Source organism: Nansenia antarctica (genome assembly GCF_963989245.1).
Source record: "Nansenia antarctica genome assembly, chromosome: 11".
Classification (NCBI taxonomy): Eukaryota; Metazoa; Chordata; class Actinopteri; order Argentiniformes; family Microstomatidae; genus Nansenia; species Nansenia antarctica.
Genome location: NC_137681.1, coordinates 6,868,382 through 6,889,334, shown reverse-complemented (window position 1 = coordinate 6,889,334; position 20,953 = coordinate 6,868,382). Strand labels below are relative to the sequence as shown.

Genomic DNA, 20,953 nt, shown 5'->3' with positions numbered 1-20,953 from the left:
CTGCAAAATAGCTTCATACTAGCTTATCCTGATGTGATTTTGCAAACGTAAGGATACTGGGGTGGTAGAACACACATATCTAGGAAAAGTCATGAAAGGAGGGTCCTGAAATTTGATCGAGTGCAAAGATATAACCATTTATTTACTCACAGAGTAAACCAAATGACCCCACATCACATGGCTGATTAAGTGTTTCAACTGACCACCCTCCTCCTTTCCCTGTCCCCATTATGTCCCCTCCACTCCCTCTGGACTGAACTGACCAGTGTACATGTTGCCCTTCCCCTTCCTCTAGGCATCCTCTTCCTCCAGCTGGGGGAGGAGACGCGGCGGGTGCACCTCACCCACGAGCTCACCAGCCTGGAGACTCTGAGGGCTCTCATAGTCCACATGTTCCCCCAGAGGCTCACCATGGCCATGCTCAGGTGACTCCATTCACTTTTCAAAAAAATTGCCGGTTCAGAGAGGAGGACGCTGGCGTTGCTTGTTCGCCGCTTTTCTCCGCCTGAAATCTAGGTGTAAATTGCAGTATCCAGAGTAGATTGTCCTACAAACACAATTAATTAGACCCCTATACTTTCTTTTATTTATTTTTTGGTTTCTTTTTTATTATTACTACTCGATCTTTTAAGTTTGTAGAGCGTCTTTGAGTGGCTAGAAAAGCGCTATATAAGTCTAATGTATTATTATTATTATTATTATTATTATTATTATTATTATTATTATTATTATGTTCAGGCACACTGTCTTATACTGACTTATCTAGCGCTGCTCAGGAGAGTAAACTGAGGTAATGACAATAATAATATCGAGACGGCGGTAATATTCCACTCAGCTAGCAGTTCCCTTGACCCTCAAATTCCGGGGCTCAGGTGGCTTTATTCAATTCAATTCTTGGTGTAGTAGTCTTTGGAGCTATTCCACGACAGTGTACACTTACAACGAATAGAGTTGTGGCCTTGAAGCCTTTGTCAGCATAAAACCCAAATCTGACCCCCAAGTCTGACCCAAGTCAGAGCCAACTGTGTAGACACATTAGATAAATTCAAGCACTGAAAAAGATATTTCGATACATGGGTTAGTAAGTCGAAAATATAATGTAAAAGGCGCAATGCTCAGGTGTAACTCTGCCCATGCTAAGGTGCCCGAGCACGGCCCTGCTGATCAAGGATGAGACACGGAACGTCTTCTATGAGCTGGAGGACCCTCGCGATGTCCAGGACCGCTGCGTCATCAAGATCTACTGCAAGGAGCCCATCTACGGCACCTACCCCGGACACCACAACCCCCACCTGGCTAATGGGGATCTCAGGGTGAGAGAGAGAGAGAGAGTGTGTGTGTGTGTGTGTGTGTGTGTGTGTGCTCAGTCACGCAAGTGTAAGAGAGTAAAATTCTTCGGAGAAAAGTGACTGGTACAGCACATAAGTGCTGTACTGCTTGTATAAGGATACAAGCAGTACAAACAGTTCAAGTAGTAAAGTGGCTGTGAGCTTAAGGTTTAGGTAGTCTGTGTACATGGTGTGTGCTTGGGGATGATAGTCAATAGTCTACGGTAGGCTTGTTTATGAGCCTGATGGCCTGGGGGAAGTAGCTGTTGGTTAGCCTCTGAGTTTTTTGGCCCTGAGGCTCCGGAAGAGGCTTCGTCTTTTCCGACAGACTGTGGTTGGGGCGGCTGGGATCTTCGATGATCCTCTGGGTTTTGCTGACTCACCGTTCGTTGCATATATCCTGGATGGAGGGAAGCTCAGATCCACTGATGCGCTCGGCTGTCCGCACCACCCTCTGCAGCGCTTTGTGGTTGAGGGCAGTGCAGTTGCTGTGCCAGGCAGTGATGCACACCCAATCAGAATGCTCTCAGTTGTGCTTCTGTAGAAGGCCCGCAGGATCTTAGACCCTGCCGTGTGTGTGTATGCGTGCGTGCGTGCGTTCGTTCGTGCATCAGTGTGTGGGCACTTTGTTCACAGTATCACCTGACTAATGAGAACCATCGGGTGCATGTGTATCACGCGTCTAAACAGTAATAGCAAATAACAAGCTCTCTACTGAACTCAGCGCAACAACAACTGAACCAATTGCTTACTCATCCTGGGTTTCATTATAGTTGATTTGACACCGATATGATGTTGTCTACGCTTCGAATAATGATTATTCACCATGTAACATGCTAGTGCACAAATTAAACGCAGTCAGTCACTGTAAGATGAGTGCATGAATGAGTAATGTGATTTTTACAGAACCGCCACTGTTGCTGTTCTTGAACGCACGCCAACCTGTTTCCCTCCGATGCTGAGTAGAGTACGCTGCCTGCTGACTGACTACTGATGATGTAGTGTTTCTCAAACGGTGGCACATAGCCAGTTCGTCTCGAGTGGTTCTGAACCCACTGTGGGTTACGGAGAGAGAACTCTGTGGGCCCTATTATGCACTTCATAAGTCTTAATAGCAGTAGCGCGTATGAAGCGCATAATAAGGGTGGCGGTAGGTCTTAACCTGGCGGTGCGTCTTAATTAAGACTTAAGACGGCAAGTTAAGAAGTGCATAATAGGGCCCTGTGGGTCATATTGACCCACAGTTAAGTATAGAAACATGGTTTTGTTTATTCAACGGGTTCACGATAGATCTACGAAACGAAAGGTTTGGGAACCACATCTGTGTACATAGTGTCGTTTTTTAATTTATGAATCAACAAGGAAATATACAGTATAAGAATATACATTATTATTTGTTTAATTATTTATTAGATTTTTTATTACAGGATTTAACCCTTATAAGCCTTATTTAACCCCCTCATAGGTTATGGAGGGATAATGACAGAGAAAGAAACAGATAGAGGGTTGTTTACACAAAGAAGGAGAGAGAGAAGAAGAGAAGCAGGTACAGAAGGGAGAGTAGAGAGAACGTGGGAGAGAGATTTGATACTTCTGCTAAGTCAATCAACCAGTAGAGTCATGCACCAATTTGAGAGGGCACAACGTATGTGGGTAAGGACAAGGGAAGTTGACAAATTTACCTTGGAACAGGGGCGCTTAGGTGGCGTAGCGGGTTAACGTTGACCATGAAACCGCAAGGTTCCCGGTTCGATTCCGGCCCGGGGACATATCCTGAATGTCATCCCTCCTCTCTCTTCTCACCCATCCTTCCTCTCTAAATCTCTACTGTATCTGTCAATAAAAATGAAAAATATACCCCACTCAGAAAAAAACAACATTTTTTTTTTTTTACCTTGAAACTGTTTTTCTTCTAGAGCTAGAGCCATAATCATTATGACAAAATGTAAAAATAGCTAGCTGTCTAGAGCCAGCTTCATAGAATTGCTAGGTGACTAGTATTACAAAGAAAAACTAAACATTTCGATTTTTATTTCTTCATCATTAGGAGAGAATAAATAGGGCTACAGAGCTTGATCAAATGAACATGCAATCACCGTCCTGCACAGCGACAGCTCAAATCAAATTAAACTCTTCGCTCTATTCTCGCTCTCGCTCCTCCTCCGTAGCCGAGGATACTGCACGCACTAGATCTAGCATCCAGCCTAAGCATCCCTGTGCAAGCAAGGCAGGGCCTCTGTGTGTGTGTGTGTGTGTGTGTGTGTGTGTGTGTGTGTGTGTTTGCGTACGCTTGCGGGGGTATGATTTGTTGGTTCCCGGCTCATTTTGGAGGTCAATTTTCCCATCCCCCCAAGGGCTTTTGCTACCACCCCAGAAATCTCCCTACCAGTTTATGGCTTTATTGAGTGACTGGGTTCTACCTTGAGTGTTATGTGTGAGGGAGAGGAGGTGGTGCGATACAGAGGTGACAGAGAGTTGGAAGAGAGGGGGGGTGGTGTGGGGGTGGGGGAAGATCTGCAGCTGAGCCAGTGAAGCAGAGATTACTATCTGATTGCCGGTCGTAAACCATGACCAGGACCATCGAACACATCGCACAGACAGGAGAGGGTAACACCAGTGGACGGATAAGGGCTTAGTAGTGGAGATTGATTGGTAGACTGGTGGTGTGTGCTGCTTCGAAAGGTGGGTAAAGGGCTCTGCACACAGCGTGCGATTTCTGTTGCGCATCAACGTTCCATTTTGAAGTTTGAATGGAAGTCTATGAGAACATCGCATTTACCCACACACGGCCCCGATTTTAATCGCACGGCGAACATTCGATTCCATTCATTTTGAATGGGACAAAGCACACGGCGTGCGAGTTTTGTCGCACTGCTTTGTCCCATTCAAAATGAATGGAATCGAATGTTCGCCGTGCGATTAAAATCGGGGCCGTGTGTGGGTAAATGCGATGTTCTCATAGACTTCCATTCAAACTTCAAAATGGAACGTTGACGCGCAACAGAAATCGCACGCTGTGTGCAGAGCCCTTAAGAGTAGTGCGAGAAGATTGTGGGTGAGGTGATCTGTGACGGACATTCTGTGACTTCTTCTGGGCTCGGAATGGGGAGGTGTGTGTGTGTGTGTGTGTGTGTGTGTGTGTGTGTGTGTGTGTGTGTGTGTGTGTCTTGCTCCCTCCGTGTGAGATCCTCAAGTAGTTATCAAGCAGTTGCTTGGATACGAGATGGAATTGAAGGTGCTACAGCCATTAAGGCAGTGACTGTGCAGTCCATGGAGGGCTATTTTGAGGAGCACAGGCCCAGGGGTGGTTATCTGAGGGGTCGTTATCTGAAAGTGTTGGTTTTCAAAGCATTTCTTACTGGTGGTACCTGTTGCTTTGTGTGTCCTAGTCTAGTCCCTCGCTTTCTAGCTTATTCTATTAACACTAGAACAGCCATGCCTTTTGTACCTACTAATAGAGCCTCTTTTTCATTGCTAAGCTGCTATTTACACACAACGACCACTAGTTGGCCGCTTGTCAATTAGCCTGCTTCCTTCCTACACAGAAAAACAAAAGCAAAATAGCTTTATACTAGCTTAACCTGATGTGATTTTGAAAATGTAAGGATACTGGGTGGTAGAACGCCACATATCTAGGAAAAGTCATGAAAGGAGGGTCCTGAAATTTGATCGAGTGCAAAGATATTTTTTTTTAAATACTCACACGGGTCAAATGACCCCTCATGGTGTACACATCCTTATGCTCATCATCCCTCTCTTCCTCCTCCCACAGAGAGAGATGGTCTACACATCCTCATGTTAATCATCCCTCTCTTCCTCCTCCCACAGAGAGAGATGGTCTACACGCCCCAAGACTCCCCGCCCAGCCGCCGCCTCAGCAACGCCCCGCCCTCCTCCTCCTCCGCCTCGCCCCCCTCGGGCTCCCCGTCCCGCGCCCGCCTCCTCTACAGTGGCGGCCGCCCCTCCTCTTACGCCGGCCCCCCTCACCCCCACGGCCACCCCCACACCCACTCCCTCCCCCACCCCCACGCCCACCACTCCTCACCGGGGGGGGGGGGCCAGGGTGTGGGTGTCTCCCACCACCCCCAGCAGCAGCAGCACCACCGCCAACAACAACAACCCCAACAACAACACCACCACCCCCAACAACAACACCCCCAACAACACCACCACGCCCAGTCCGCCTTCTGCCCCTCCCCCAGCGCCATCCTGGAACGCCGCGACGTGAAACCCGACGAGGAAGTGGGCGGCGGCTCCAGGAGTGTGGTCCTCCTCAGGGGCGACGGCGGCGGAGGAGGGGGGATCTACGCTGACCCGTACTCCCTGGGCCAGGAGGGGGGACGCCTCAGCCTGGCAGGCTCCCACTCCCCCCTCCCCCCACGGGCCGACCCCTACGGCTCCCTCTACCGTCGTGGCGGCGGTGGAGGTGGAGGGGGAGGAGGAGGGGGGGGAGGGATTCCGGGCGCCGGGTCCGTGCGCTCCCTCACCTCCTACTCGGCCGCGGCTCTGCAAGGAGAGCTCATGGACAGCGGGGCCCTCTACAGGCCCGGAGGGCCGTTGTATAACGACACTTACGCCGCCTCGATGCTGGCGATGGGGTTCAGGGTGCCGCCCCCCTCCTCCTCGTCACCCCAGAAGATCCCCGACATGAGGGACTCCTACTCAGGCACCCTGCCCAGCCGGGGGTCCCCGGGGAGACAGACCCTGCGGAGGGACTCTGTGTCTTCCTCTGTGTTCGGGGGGGAGAATCCCAAGGCCAGGGTCGTCCAGGGGGGGTCAGGGCTGGGGTTGATGGGGTCAGATCAGCTCTGCCTGATGGCTGCGCCACTTCTAGGAGGAGGGGACCTTGGTGGTGGTGGTGGAGGTGGAGGGTCGCTGGGATTCAGTTCACCGCAACATGGCAACGAGACAGAGACGAGGTGAGACGAACGGTCTAGAACGGACCGTGAGATTTTTGTGTTTCCTTATTTGTGTGTTTTGTTATTTATTTATTGTGTGTTGTTTCAGTATTAAGAATGGAAAATTATGTTTATTTATTTATTTTGTGTTGTTTCAATATTAAGAATGGAAAATGATTAATACTGTTGATACTGTAATATATGTATTAATTAATGGATTATATAATTTAAGTATTATTGTTCTCACTTGAAAGTGACGGATAGGGGTAGGACATGATAAGCTTAGGCTTCATCCTACTCCCTTTCGTACAGTGATACCTGTACTTTTCGTTTAGTTATTCGTTTTTTTTTGTTCGTTTTTTTAAATCATGTTCGAAATAAAGATTCATTCATTCATTCATTTATATAGATACAGATTTAGAATCTGCCCACTGTGTCTTTTTTTAACATGACTAAAAAACAGAATATATTGTGTGTTTAATGCATATATATACAGTATGTGTGTGTGTCTGTATACAATACAATTATGTTCTTGACTATCTACTGTACTGGATCTGAGCTGTGCTGTGTGTTTTGACAGGGAGCGCATGGAGGCGATGGAGAAGCAGATAGCCAGTCTGACTGGTCTACTGCAGAGCGTGCTGACCAGGGGACCAGAAGCAGACAGCCTGTATGACACACACACAGACAGACAGACAGACACAGACAGACACGCACACAGACACACACACATACACACACATAACAATATTCAACCAGTGCATAAGCAGAGAGAGAGGAGTTTAAAGAGCTTTCCCCTTTTTTATTCCAGTGACAAGATGGAGACAGCCAGTGACTGTTCAGGGACAGACAGTAAGTATTTGACTTGCTATCGTGCTCCAAAGCATGCAGTACATTAATAGACAGCCGTGCTTTTTTACCTACTGAAAGAGATGCCTCGGGGGCCCCTTTAAATGCTAACCTGCTATTTACATAACCTGCTTCCTACACAGAAAAACTGCAAAATAGCTTTATATTAGCTTGTCTTGATGTGATTTTGAAAATGTAAGGATACTGGGTGGTAGAACGCCACATATCTAGGAAAAGTCATGAAAGAAGGGTCCTGAAATTTGATTGAGTGCAAAGACATAACACTTTTCTTTACTCAAATGACCCCTCATGGCTGTTCTAGTGTTAGGTAAACATGTTTCCGATTATTCCAGATATGTCTAGTACCTAATAAGCTTTTTATTGTGTGTTAAATAAATAAACTGTTTCTTAATTATTAGGTCAGAAGTAGAAAATGAATAAGCTCATTTAGAGATTTAGGATTGCTTATTTAGGGATGTATGTATATGGATGAATGTAACGGACAAGAAAACACACAAGAAACTGTAAGCCTTCATACGTATTTTACACAAAACCTCTAGAAAATGTGGAAACACTTTGCCTCCCTGTACCTGATTTTTTTTATCTATCACTGCAGTGCTGTCCATTGACTGTTTCTTGATATTCAGAAATGATTGTATATTTTTTCCTTCACGACCCATTTCAAAACATTATTTACATTTTTGCAAAGGACAGCTGTGCCTATGTGTTGCTGATGTGGCCTCATTGCGAAACTGTCAAGGAAACTGTGTTTTTATGTTTGCTTCTTTTAGTAACTGCTAACGTGCTTCTTGTTTTAGCTGGACGGTTAAAAAATAAGAAAGGTATCTGTTCTTAAGTGCTCGTATCCCCTTGTCCGTCTGAATGAAGCACTCTCCCTAAAGTCTGTGTCTCTAGTTGTATGTGTTCTGAGTTGCGAACGGTAACCGTACGCCTCCTCTGTTCACTTGTGACGGACCCAGCAAGTATAGGCACGAGGACACAGGGAAAATTTGAAAATTAGGGGGTTTATTTACCCCCAAAATAATGCAGGGGTAACAAAAACCAACAGTGAGTTAAAAAAAGATGAATAACATAATGGATGGGCCCAAATTAACTAATAACTAAACAGAACAAGAGCCTCCTGACAACTGAAGGTATATATAGGCCTGGCCAAGTACATGCAAATGAAGCAGGGGATAAACCAATTAAGTTATCCAAAAATGCAAAACAACTATGCTCAAAACAATTCTACATAAGTAATCAAGCCATGCAATACAAAATATGCCATCAGAATTACTCAAACACAATGTTAGACAAATCAATATCAACAGTTATTCAGATGACATTGAACATTTTCTAATAACGTTTGAGCGCATTGCTGTGGCATGTCGGTGACAGAAACCAGACTGGGCCTTGCGACTCATCCCTTTACTCATTGGCAAAGCCAGAAGTGCATATGTACACATGGATGTTGATGACTCCCTTAATTATGGTAGTGTCAAAATCAGAATCAGAATCAGAATCAGAAGACTTTTATTGCCATGACATGTAAACATGTTAGGAATTTGGTTTGGTACCATGGAGCACGGTTTACAGAAGGACAGGTGCAAGACAGGACAAGACAGTGCAAACCAACATCAAAGTGCAAGAGTCATAATTAATATAAATATAAAGTGCAGAGATTCAAGTGTTCAAGTGTTCATGTCCAGACAGTGCAGAGCTCTCTGGGTGGGGGTGGAGGGAGGGTAGATAGATAGGGGTCAGGTCAGGGGGGGGGGGGGGGCGGCCAGCGGCATTTAGGAGCCGGATTGCTGTGGGGAAAAAGCTGTTGGTATGTCGGACCTTCACAGTATTTATGGACCGCACCCTCCTGCCTGAGGGGAGCGGGGCGAAGAGACCGTGTCCTGGGTGTGCGGGGTCAGCCATGATCTTCCTGGCCCTCCCCAAAGCCCTACTTTTAAACAGGGCCTCAAGGGGGGGCAAAGGGCAGCCAATCACCCTCTCCGCCGAGCGTATCACCCGCTGCAGCTTGGCCTTGTCCTTGGCCGCTGCAGCGGGGAACCAGATGATGATGGCGGAGGTGACGATGGACTCAATGATGGCCGTGTAGAAGTTCACCAGCGTGGTCTTAGGAAGGTGGAATTTCCTGAGCTGCCTCAGGAAAAACAGTCTCTTCTGGGCCTTTTTTGTGAGGGCGTTGATGTGGGGCCCCCACTTCAAGTCCCGAGAGACTGTCACCCCAAGGAAGCGGCATGACTCCACTGTGGTGACTGGAGTGCCTCCCAGTATGATTGGAGAGGGAGGGGGTGGGTTCCTCCTGAAGTCCACTATCAGCTCCACTGTCTTAAGAGCATTTAGCTCCAGGTTGTTCCGGGTGCACCAGGAGACCACCAAGTCAATCTCGCTCCTGTAAGCAGATTCATCCCCCTTGGAGATGAGCCCTACCAGGGTGGTATCGTCCGCGAACTTGAGGAGCTTGACCGACTGGTGGCTGGAGGTACAGCAGTTGGTGTAGAGGGAAAACAGGAGGGGAGACAGGACGCAGCCCTGCGGGGAACCGGTGCTGATGGTCCTCAGCTCAGAGATGGACTTCCCGAGCTTCACCCGCTCGGCAAAATGGCAATCCTTCAGAAGTATGATATTAACCCTGAGACGTACAGACAAAGGTTTCGATCGTTGGAGGTGCAGGCCAATGAAACCCCCAAGGAGCTGTATGTAAGGCTTAAAGAACTGTATGGGAAATGGGTCCAGCCTAAAGGCAAAACTATGAGTGACATTCGGGAAATTATGATATGTGAACAATTCTTGAGAATGTTGTCCCTTGAGCTACAGGTGTGGATTAAAGAACATGATCCTGCTACTGCTGCCGAGGCTGCTGGCCTTGCCGATGTCTTTGTGGCTGCCCGGCGGAAAAAACAACTGTGGAGTCATGTTGCCTGGAAGGGAGACACTTGGAAGGGAGACACTCGGAGACCAACCTCTCAATACGCAAACTTCAGAACATCCACTAATGTGGGTAAGCCTCCTCAAAGGGAGAACCAACCTATGACATTTAATAGAGCAAAGGCAAAAGTACCTATTTGCTACCTGTGCGGACAGGAGGGGCATACCGAGCCAATGTGCCCTAAAAATAGTGCCAAGTTAACCCAGATGTGTTACGTCCCACGGTGCAGGACTCAGCCGGAGTCTGAGCCTGAACAGCCGGTAAGGGGGACTACAGCGGAGATCAATGGACAGGAGCTCATGGCCCTGATTGACACTTCGAGCTCTCAAACCCAAGGAGGGAAAAGCATCAAGCTCAGGCTGCATTCCCAGGACAAGGCCTACCTCCAGGCAGAGAGGTGGTCTACAGGTGGAAAAGGCCTACCTCCAGGCAGAGAGGTGGTCTACAGGTGGAAAAGGCCTACCTCCAGGCAGAGAGGTGGTCTACAGGTGGAAAAGGCCTACCTCCAGGCAGAGAGGTGGTCTACAGGTGGAAAAGGCCTACCTCCAGGCAGAGAGAGAGGTGGTCTCCAGGTGGTTGTTTCTGACCTCCAGGGGGCGCTGAGCACACTGCAGGCTGAGAGAAAAAACATTTGAGGAGGCCTCAAGGGAGCAGAGAGAGTCTCTAAAGTCCCAACTGAAAGCCATGACTGAGGAGGTGGGGCACCCTTTCCACAGCTGTCCAGCAGGTGCAGGATTCCGGCCGGGGAAATATCCTGCATGTCATCCCTCCTCTCTCTCTCACCCATCCTTCCTGTCTAAATCTCTACTGTATCTGTCAATAAAATGAAAAATATGAGTGGGACTGCCCCCAGATTAAGGAAGAGCAGCTGTCTAGGAAACTAGAGGAGAGTGCCCAACAGAAAGACTTGCTGCAGGAGCAGATGTCAGCTTCTGAGGAGCAGACTAGAAGACTAAAGGAGGCACAGTTGGAGAGGGAGAGCCTCCTGCTTCAGGCTACATTGGTGTCAGAAGTGGGATGGGAGAAAGGCCATCGGAGAGCCGTGTCCACGTGAGGGACTTGGTATAGTGAAGCGTGAGGGTACGCTCTCCCGAACGGTGGGGATAGTGTAACGAACCTGTATAAGGTCCGTTGGCAGCTCCACCAAGGGAGTTAACTGCGAGGAGCAACAATTGAGCCTTAGTATAACCATCTAACAAATAATATGAAGGATCCTCAACAAAATCCTCTACACTAGACATGATCACAAATGTAAAGATCGCTTAACAAGTTATGAAGAAAAAATGCATATATGGACTCAAGACTCAAATATAACACTGGGAGCGTATAGGAGGCGATTAACGACCTCGTAGCAAAGCGTACCCTCTAGCTGACTGCCTGACCAAAACTAGCTAATTAATCTCAACCGTAGTCTTCATGCAGTTTTAGCAGGAGGCTTTTTAAACCCTAGCTCAGTAGCCCAGTGAAACCCCCAGCAAAGCTGATTGCTCCACCTTACGACTCTGATTGGGTCCCCGAGACAATTGCTCTAGCCGCACCACCGCAACACTACCAGGAAGTGCTCAGCCAATCCCAAAGGAGAAAAGCCGTAATCCTAACAAGGGTAGCCGCGTAACTATACGCCAACAGCCAGTGTGTATCCCCGCTTGCCCCAATATACAAATCTCAACATTCAATATTACAAAGTGAATAATCTGTAAGCTGTCTCCACCCAAGCACAAGAGAGAATACAAAATCAAAACTGTACAACTCAGGATAACCGACAAACATTTTAAGGTATTTTGTGTATCCCCAAAACGCTTAACAAACGCCAATTAAATTTACAAGCCACACACAGTGGACAGAGATTCACAGAAACAAAATGCCCTCCCTTGTCAATGAAACACACAGAAGACCTATCAATCAAGTAGACTAAGCTACAGGTGTGCCCCTTACCAATTAAGGCAACCTCATAACCACACAAACAATGAACCACTCAAGACAAAACCAGGCTATGTAAGCTTAAAGAAAACAAAGGCTTACCCAAGTTGATGGACGAGCCCCCATTTTGTTACGACCTGGCTCTAGGCCATAACAAAAATGGAGACACACACCAAATGAACGATCTATAATTAAGTATTTATTTAACTATAACTAAAGAAAACTAAGGCAATAATCCAATCCAATCCAATGAGGTGTGATTATCAGTAGTGTAAGTGAGTGGATGCAGTGGAAAGTATGGTGTAAAACAACATAACCAAAGAAACAAATGGTGCTGGTGGAAGAGAGAGAGAGAGCTGGGGACTGCCTGATTGGGCTCCAGCCCCGCCCACCAGGTAGCCTACCTGGACAAAACAAAAGGTTAGTAGGCCAGACAAGGCCAGAGGGCCGTCACACCATGTTAACTAAAATGATCAATAATGCTAATAAAGGATTGAACATGTGTGAAACAAAACCAAGGTCTGTTTGTTATGTGGGGGTGGTGATATGTGTACTGAAACATACATGTGCTACAAGCTAACGGAATGAACAGAGGAAAGGTGTGTTGCAAGTGTGTTTGCTACTGACATGATGTGCGGCGATTTGGTGCAGCTGTCACATGTGTGTTCTCAGTTCTTTGTTTTCAAAGAAAGTTTCCAGCCATCCCTTCGTCTGTGTTCAATGTCTGGATTCGGACTGGTGTCCGAATGTGTTTCCCTACTGTTCAATGTTAACTAACAGTTCATGTTGGTCTCTCATTTTGGGTTAGGCTACTTTCTACTACTGTATGTATAGTAGCCTATGTCAAGCATTCCCTCCTCCTTATTGCTTGTATCCAAATGCATTTTGTTCAGCTAAAGTTACAAGCTGAATTGACCTTGTCTCCATTGTATGTTCTGATTGTTGTTGTTCTATGTCTCTTACATTCCGTGTGTCAGTTTAATGTCAGTTGCCTTCATTGTCCTGGCTTGCTGTGCCAATGCGAGAGCTTCATGAAGGCACCTCACACCATGTGCAACTCTTAATCTACATCTACAACCTTCCCACTCTGTATAATATCGTCATTACTTCTGTATGTAAGACTGTAGTCCTTCCCCTTGAGGTAGAGGTTGCCCTTAACCACAGATCACAGAATCAGACCACTCTACCTACCCCTTATGACAAATATCTGACTGTGTATCAGTGGTAATGGGCAACTTCCAGCGATGATCTCATGCCACACTTAATGGGGAGAGTAAATGCCCAGTCACCTGACCGCAACCCTGTTCTCTGATCGGCAGCTCTGACGCCATTGGCTCCTTTGGCCCTGATGCCACCTCCGCCCACAGGGGCCAGTCAGCCAATCACAGTGTCGCGGTTGCAGATGCAGGTCCACCTGCACGGCTTGCAGCAGAACACCAGCGAGCTACGCAAACAGCTGTCCCAGCTACGGGACATCCAGGTGAGATACAGCATCATATTATCCACTCTATGAGTGTGTATGTCTTTCTGCTTTTCAATGTGTGTCTTTCTCAGTGAATGTGTGTGTGTGTGTGTGTGTGTGTGTGTGAGAGTGTGTCTGTCTGCTTTTCAATGTATATGTCTGTGTATGTCTTTCTCATTGAATGTGTGTGTGTGTGTGTGTGTGTGTGTGAGTGTGAGTGTGTCTGTTTGTCTGTCTGTGTGCGTGCGTGCGTGTGTGTGTGTGTGTGTGTGTGTGTGTGAGTGTGTGTCTGTTTGTGTGAAGTAACACCTGTCTGTGGCCATGCTCTCCCTCACAGCTGGAGAACCAGGACTCTGTGCAGTCTCTGCTGAGGCAGACGGAGTCAGACCTCAGCCTGATGATGCTGGACGCCATGCGGACCCAGGAGGACCCACTCCAGAGACAGCGCCTCCTAGTGGAGGAGGAGAGACTCAAGTACCTCAACCAGGAGGAGCTGGTCATCCAACAACTACAGTCAGTTCAGCCAAGAGATATCTATGTGACACAGTCTGATCATTTGGTCCTCATGTCGGGATCCGATGTAATGATCAGACTTTTCTTTCGAAAAATGTGAATATCAATGACACGCATCGCTAGTCAACTAACACAGCTGTGAGCCTGCTAACAATGTAAAGTAGTGTTATAGTTAACTAGGTAGCAGTGGGGGGGATTACTCACCCAATCCATTACGTTGTTGCAGTGTTTTGGCTTGACTAGCGAGTTTGTGTTGTGATTCGTATTTCCGTATTTCCGTAGTTCCGTGTTTCAAAAGAAAAGTCTGAACATTTTTGATTGGTTGCCGACATGAGGACCGAAAGACTAGAACGTGTCACATATATTACCCATTATGTCTCTTTAATCATGTCATTTTATTAATTTCCATAACATGGCCTGTTGGTCCTTTCATCCAGAGCTCTGTCTATGCATTTTCAAAGAGTCAGCCATTTTGGCTGAAAAAAACAAATTAAGAATGTCAAAGCCGTTTTCTTTTGTCTTATCAAAATCTAACGGAACATGCTAGAACATAACAGTGTTTGTTAGGTCTTGTTCAAGTGATTGACCTGGTTATTTGGTCTTCACAGTGATCTGGAGAAGTCGGTGGAGGAACTCCAGAGGAACTCGTCGGTGAACCACGGCCTGGTGACTGAACATGAGGTGGAACAGAAGAGCAAGGAGCTGAGGACCCTGGGAGAGACTCTGACGGAGCTCAAGAGTGAGTATGATGATACTCTTGTGTAGTATAATGCTGTAAATGAGGTAATGAGTATGTATGAGTAAAAGGAGATTATTTGTTTTTTAAGTTGAGCCTGTATACAGTAACTTAGTGTGATCTGGTATTTGTTGCATTAGATCTATTCCTTTGCTCAAATCATAATAATAATAATAATAATAATAATAATAATAATAATAATAATAATAACTTGTATTTGTATAGCGCTTTTCCTGTAAATAATGCAGCTCAAAGTGCTCCAAATAAAACTATATTTAAATATACTATTGTCACAAAGTGACAGGTTCTTTGGATCTGGGTTGAGCAGGCAGCGTGAAGCAGAGCAGAGGCAAACAAAAAATAATTTATTGGCTTATAAATGCTACGGCATGGTTTTCCACTAATCAGTTTCTCTTTCAGTTCATTACAATCAGTTCATTTCATTTCAGTTCTTTCTGTTTCCATCATATTCAAGTTCCTTTTAGTAGTTCAGTACTTGATTTAGCTTAGGGTTAGGTTAGCTTACCTTCCTTAAAAAGATGTATTTTGTTACAAATCATGCAACTTGAAATCAACACACAACACAAACCAAATCAAGGAGAGAAGGATCCGTTGATGTCTGCATCTATATTAACACGCCGGTAGAGAGGATAATCTAAAAGTAACAGACGAGTCACTTGAAAAAGTAACTGTAATAATAAGATATTTTAACACAGTACCTTGCTATATTACTCATTATACTGTATTACTGTAACGTGTTAACCCCAACACTGAATATGACAATAACAATAATAATAATAATAATAACTTTGTCACTCTCTTTTCTTCAACATATCTCTCTTTCTCTCTCCTCTCTCTCTCTCTCTCTCTCTCTCTCTCTCTCTCTCTCTCTCTCTCTCTCTCTCCCTCTCTCTCTCTCTCTCCCTCTCTCTCTCCCTCTCTCTCTCTCTCTCTCTCTCTCTCTCTCTCTCTCTCTCTCTCTCTCTCTCTCTCTGTAGATCAGTTCCCTAGTCTGCAGAGTAAGATGCGTGTGGTGTTGAGGGTGGAAGTGGAGGCGGTCAAGTTCCTGAAAGAGGAGCCCCACAGACTGGATGCCCTGCTTAAGCGCTGTAACACCATGACTGATACGCTGACCGCCTTACGCAGGTACGGTCCAACACAATAACCACATGTTGACCACACTGCACCTGTACAGTCCAGCTCTGATACCAAACTCCGGCTCCACTTCTTCACATTGGCACATACAGTTAGGTCTATACAGAACATTCTAGCACATTGCATCATTGACAAAAAAGGTGATTCTGGAATCCCGGTCTCATGATGAGTAGCATTGTAAGCCTAAATGTAGCCCTTAAACTACGACGATATACTCTCGGTTCAACGGTAAACCTCAGGGTCCTCCATGCGGGGGGGTCCCTGGTTTAAACCCCGCTTGTTATCCTTTGCCCCCTTTATTAAAATGACCAAACTCATTCTACACGAATCATCACATGTGTTTGACTTGATCCATAGCTGGACATTTGGTTTTGATTGAATAGGGCCCTGACACATCTATGTGTGTTGTTAGTGTATTGTATCCCACCTGTATGTACAGACAGGTGACCGGAGGCCTGTGGAAGGGGCAGGAGGATCTGTCCTGCCAGTCAGCCAAGCACATGGAGGACATCGGGAGGAGCTCAGACCTGGACATCCTGACCAGTCCTCCCCTGAGCTTCAACGACCTGGGGCGCAGTGGCAGCCTCGCCAACTGGATGCCCCTATCGGGCACTGACCAGGACACCTTGGGGGGCCCAGAGCAGGACCCCCAGCCGCTGATGAACTACAGGACCCGGGTTCTGGATGAGCTCCCAAGCCGCCGCGGTGCTGATAAGTCAGTGTCTGCGGAGGTTAGACTGGTAATGAGCACCCGTTTTGTGTAATATAGTGAGTTGTGGTTGTGGTTGTGTACATGCGAGTGTGCGTGTCGATGTTCGTTTGTGACACGGTCTGGTGAAATAGGTCTGCAAGTCGCGCAAATGACCAAAACTTTTTTTTTTTCATATTACGAAAGTTTAATTGTTAAAGAGCCCACTCAATATAACAAACAACAGTTTTAGGATCACTAAATACTTATAATTTGTGAATTGGATTCACTGTATTTACTGTTGGGGGCCGCTGCTGTGTGCTGGTAGGCAAACTGGTAGTAGTCGCTCTATGAGTAGAGGGCTGCAAGGGAGTTTTCCTGGACGCACAGTGTACAGATTTTTCTACCTTGCTGCCTGCTTGCCTGCTCTGTCATCATGTGAAGCGCATTGAGTCACATCTTGTGAGAAAAATGCGCTATACAAATAAAACGTGATTTGATTTGATGTCTTTGCGTACATCCATAGGCTGCAGAGCGGGACTGGGAAGAGAAGCGGGCCAGTCTGACCCAGTTCAGCGCCCAGGACATCAACCGGTTACTGGAGGAGACCCAGGCCGAACTCATGAAGGCCATCCCAGACTTAGACTTTGCTGCCAGGCAGATTAACAAGCCTGTGGTGCCCCCCAAACCCCAGATGATCACCCCCATAACCACCACCACAATAACCACCTCCACAACCGGCAGCATCACCACGGCAACCACCAATGTGGAGCAGCAGCCCGGTAAGGTCCAGATCACTGCCCAGAAGCTCACCAACATGGAGGGTGGCTCACAACGTGGATCAGGTAAAAAAACAAAAAAACATGTTGAACAGCCGTGCCTTTTTACATACTAAAAGAGCCGCCTCGGGGGTCTTTAAAATGCTAACCTGCTATTTGTAAATTAGCCTGCTTCCTACACAGAAAAACTGCAAAATAGCTTTATATTAGCTTTTCCTGAAGTGATATTGAAAATGTAAGGATACTGGGTGGTAGAACACCACATATCTAGGAAAGGTCATGAAAGGAGGGTCCTGAAATTTGATCGAGTGCAAAGATATAAAAAATGTCTTAACTCACATGGGTCAAATGACCCCTCATGGCTGATTAAGTGTTAAGTTACTGTATGTTGGTTTGAGTGTTATGACTGAGTTACTGTTGTGCAGTTTATGTTTTATTAATGTACTGTTCTGTTACGACTGAGTAGCTGTGCTGATGTGACGTTATTGAGTTGTCGTACTCAGTTGTTGGTCCACTACTATGTGCCGTAGCGGAGCTGACCGTGCCCAGGTATCGGACAGAGAAACCCTCCAAGTCCCCGCCACCGCCACCGCCTAGACGCAGCTTCCCATCAGCCCACGGGCTCACCACCAACCGGATTGGGGAAGTGATCGTCACCAGCAAGACTGTGAAGGTGAGAGTGATGGCTAGAAAATAATGACCCTGCGGCAAGGACTTACCTTCAGAATGTTGTGTATTGCGCCGCCGTACGGAACACTGAGTAACCGCCGTGTTCTGACAGAAGCTGGAGCAGGAAGACGGAGAGACTCCGAAGCAACTGGTGAAGCTCAGACGGACCCCGTCCGACACCCCTCGCCCCGCCTCCACCCCGCCCATCATCGCTGCATCAGCGATCAAGGATGAAGATGACGAAGAGAGGATCATTGCTGAACTAGAGGTAAGAGCTGGGAAAGGACTCTTCGCTTTATTCTTTGAGTAGCTGGAAAGAAGAAGATTTGACATACGGTATTTTCACCAATACTGCAGGCAGGTGTTGTGTGTGTAGTAGCAATGTGATAACATATTATGTATCTACAACAATCTCCCACCACAACAACTCCCCACCAGATATTTCAGAGAACCCCAGTCAAAGTGTCCCCTCCCCACTCCCTGCCATGCACCCTACAGAGGCTGACCCGCTCCTCGTCCGGCACCTCAGGGTCCTTGGGGAGAAAGGTAAACGTGACACACTTCCCAAAAGAACAAAGGTCCTCTCCTCCTGCGGTGCCTATGGCCTCCTCCTCTATCTCCTCCTATTTCTGCCTCTCACCCATCCTCTTCAGTCCCTCTTCACTACTACCACACTAGTTCTTTTATCCCCAGTAAACAAGTCCAAAAGACGTCATCGGGGAAGCCGGAATGTGGGTTCAGAAGCCGGAATGTGGGTTCAGACGTCTTTCTAGGACATCTAGACGACGTCTTATGGACTACGGAACCGTCTGTAGTCTGTAGTCCATAAGACGTCCTAAAGACGTCATCTGGACGTCCTAGAAAGACGTCACCTGAACCCACAGTCTGGCTTCCCTGAGGACGTCTTTTGGACTCTTTGTTTACTGGGTTTGAAGGGTTACTAACATGCCTGGAAGTTTCAACTGCTTCAACCCAGGACATGCTGCTACAGTATTAGATTAGATTAGATTCAACTTTATTGTCACTGCAGAGTACAAATACCAGATAACGAAATGCAGTTTAGCATCTAACCAGAAGTGCAAATAGTGGTATAAAACATGATATAAAACATGACAATGATAGAGATAGGTACAGATAGTATGGCAAGTATGATAGTATCAGTATGTACAGTTAAGGTAGCTTACAGTATGTACAGCATGATACAGTATGCAGCTCAAACACACTTGAATGAAAACGCCTCTGTGCTGATTGAATTCCTGCTAGTGTCACAACTGCTGGCCTAAATCACTGATCTTGTCACCAGTTCACAGTCCAAGATTGCAAGGATCCAGCGCGTCCAGATCTGTTAGATAATCATGAATACCAGGGTCAGTGAATTGAGTCTTAACAATGACTTAAAACAATGCTTCTCCTGTTCAAACTGATCTCGATAAAATCTATTGAATGATGATCACATTCAATCTAACTTCCCTTTCTTTCCTTTCCTAACAACTTTTATTCCCTCTTTAATTCCAGTGACTGCTCTCTACATTCTTTAAATGAACCATAACTGCACAGTATGCTAACTAACCTGTACTTTAATTGTCTAACAAGCTAACTTGGGACTGAACGGTTTGATATTTTGTGCATTTGATGTATACACGGCATGCTGTTTGTTTGTAGGTGGGAGAATGCGTTCAGGTTAGCTGACAGACTGCAAGAGATGACTACACTTTCTGACAGCTCAAGTAACACACAGCTCCATTTTACACAGAGGTGCTTGGCAACTGTTAAAACACAGGACAGTGATGGGGTTAAGCAAGGTTCAAGACACAACTCCAGATGTGTGTTTGTTACTCCAGACCTACAACGACAAGTACTGAAAAGAGGAAGCATTGTGTCTCTTTTTAGCTCTATACTCTAACAGTTTGAGTTTGAAATCAAACAATTACTGTGGGGTCAAAGTAGAGATTCTCAGCTTAAATTCAATGTTCTTTTCTTTCAGTACACTTTTTTTTATTATCTCTGGGCTCTGAAAATATTGGAAATAATCTATATTATTATGTGTACCGGTATATATATATATTGTCCACATAAAGCATTCATTTACATTTTTGGCATTTAGAAGACACCTTATTCCAAAGCAACTTACAATCAATACATTTGACTAAGCAAGTGAATCATCAATCCACCATTCGGAACAGGAAGAGTAATCTAGCTCACGTCAGGGGCCATTGGCAGTCGTCGTGATAGAAGAAGAAAGATTATTATTTTTTCGTTTTATTTTTATAGACACTGGAGAAACAGTACAAGGGGGTAGTAGAAATCGTAAAAAAATAAAATAAAATAAAAAAATCATAAAATCATAGAAAATCATACTGACAGCTCTCTTATGCCTGTGACAGAACACACCGGCTGTACCAGAAACACCAGTCAAGCCAATTTTCCTGCCGTACTGCTTCCCTGAAATAGGGCGACTATATATAAAAAGGCTTATCATTTCTAAATGGTGAAACAAATCTGAAAAAAACAATTACATCTGAGAATGTAGGGCTAACTGTTGCATCCTGATCCTCTCCATCCTTTCTCCGTAGACTGCCAGCAACTCCCCGGGATCAGCCAAGGGTCCCCAGTCGACCGTGGCCGCCAGACTCAAGCACCTCCAGCAGGGCAGCCTGGAGAGGCCCAAGACCAGGAAGCAGAGGGAGGACTTCCCCAAGATCCAGGGCCAGCAGCAGGTATTCCACTTCTAAAAGAGCCTCCCCCTAAAGCAGCTGCATCACACGAAAAAAAACAGGCACTGCTGGCTTAGTTTTGTGCCTCCTCGGATGTCATCAACATGCCCCATCTGACCCAAGCAAGGGGGGCAACTGGGCTCTTTCAAGAACGCCGGGAGGCAAGAGGATGTGGACGATGAACAGTGGGATAGTTGACAGCTGACAGCGTAAGCTTACAAGAAAGGGAAGTGTGTGTGGGCTATCATGACAAATCGCCAGTGTTTCTTCAGATTGTTCATATTATGTTATGACTCCA

At 46.3% G+C, this 20,953-nt stretch overlaps 1 protein-coding gene across 1 annotated transcript in view; it reads left to right on the top strand.

Annotated features, from left to right (window-relative positions):
- Positions 1–20,673, top strand: part of srcin1b (SRC kinase signaling inhibitor 1b) — a gene marked incomplete at both ends in the record, with an annotated part of 57,080 nt that extends 36,407 nt beyond the window's left edge. The window contains 15 exons of the mRNA XM_080542217.1: positions 296–425; positions 1,142–1,313; positions 5,157–6,247; positions 6,807–6,896; positions 7,038–7,078; positions 7,894–7,917; positions 13,259–13,419; positions 13,739–13,914; positions 14,523–14,653; positions 15,649–15,796; positions 16,218–16,545; positions 17,020–17,338; positions 17,803–17,951; positions 18,066–18,209; positions 20,515–20,673. Coding sequence (XP_080398343.1) covers positions 296–425; positions 1,142–1,313; positions 5,157–6,247; positions 6,807–6,896; positions 7,038–7,078; positions 7,894–7,917; positions 13,259–13,419; positions 13,739–13,914; positions 14,523–14,653; positions 15,649–15,796; positions 16,218–16,545; positions 17,020–17,338; positions 17,803–17,951; positions 18,066–18,209; positions 20,515–20,673 — 3,263 coding nt within the window. The remainder of the gene's footprint in view (positions 1–295; positions 426–1,141; positions 1,314–5,156; positions 6,248–6,806; positions 6,897–7,037; positions 7,079–7,893; positions 7,918–13,258; positions 13,420–13,738; positions 13,915–14,522; positions 14,654–15,648; positions 15,797–16,217; positions 16,546–17,019; positions 17,339–17,802; positions 17,952–18,065; positions 18,210–20,514) is intronic.
- Positions 20,674–20,953: the final 280 nt, after the last annotated feature.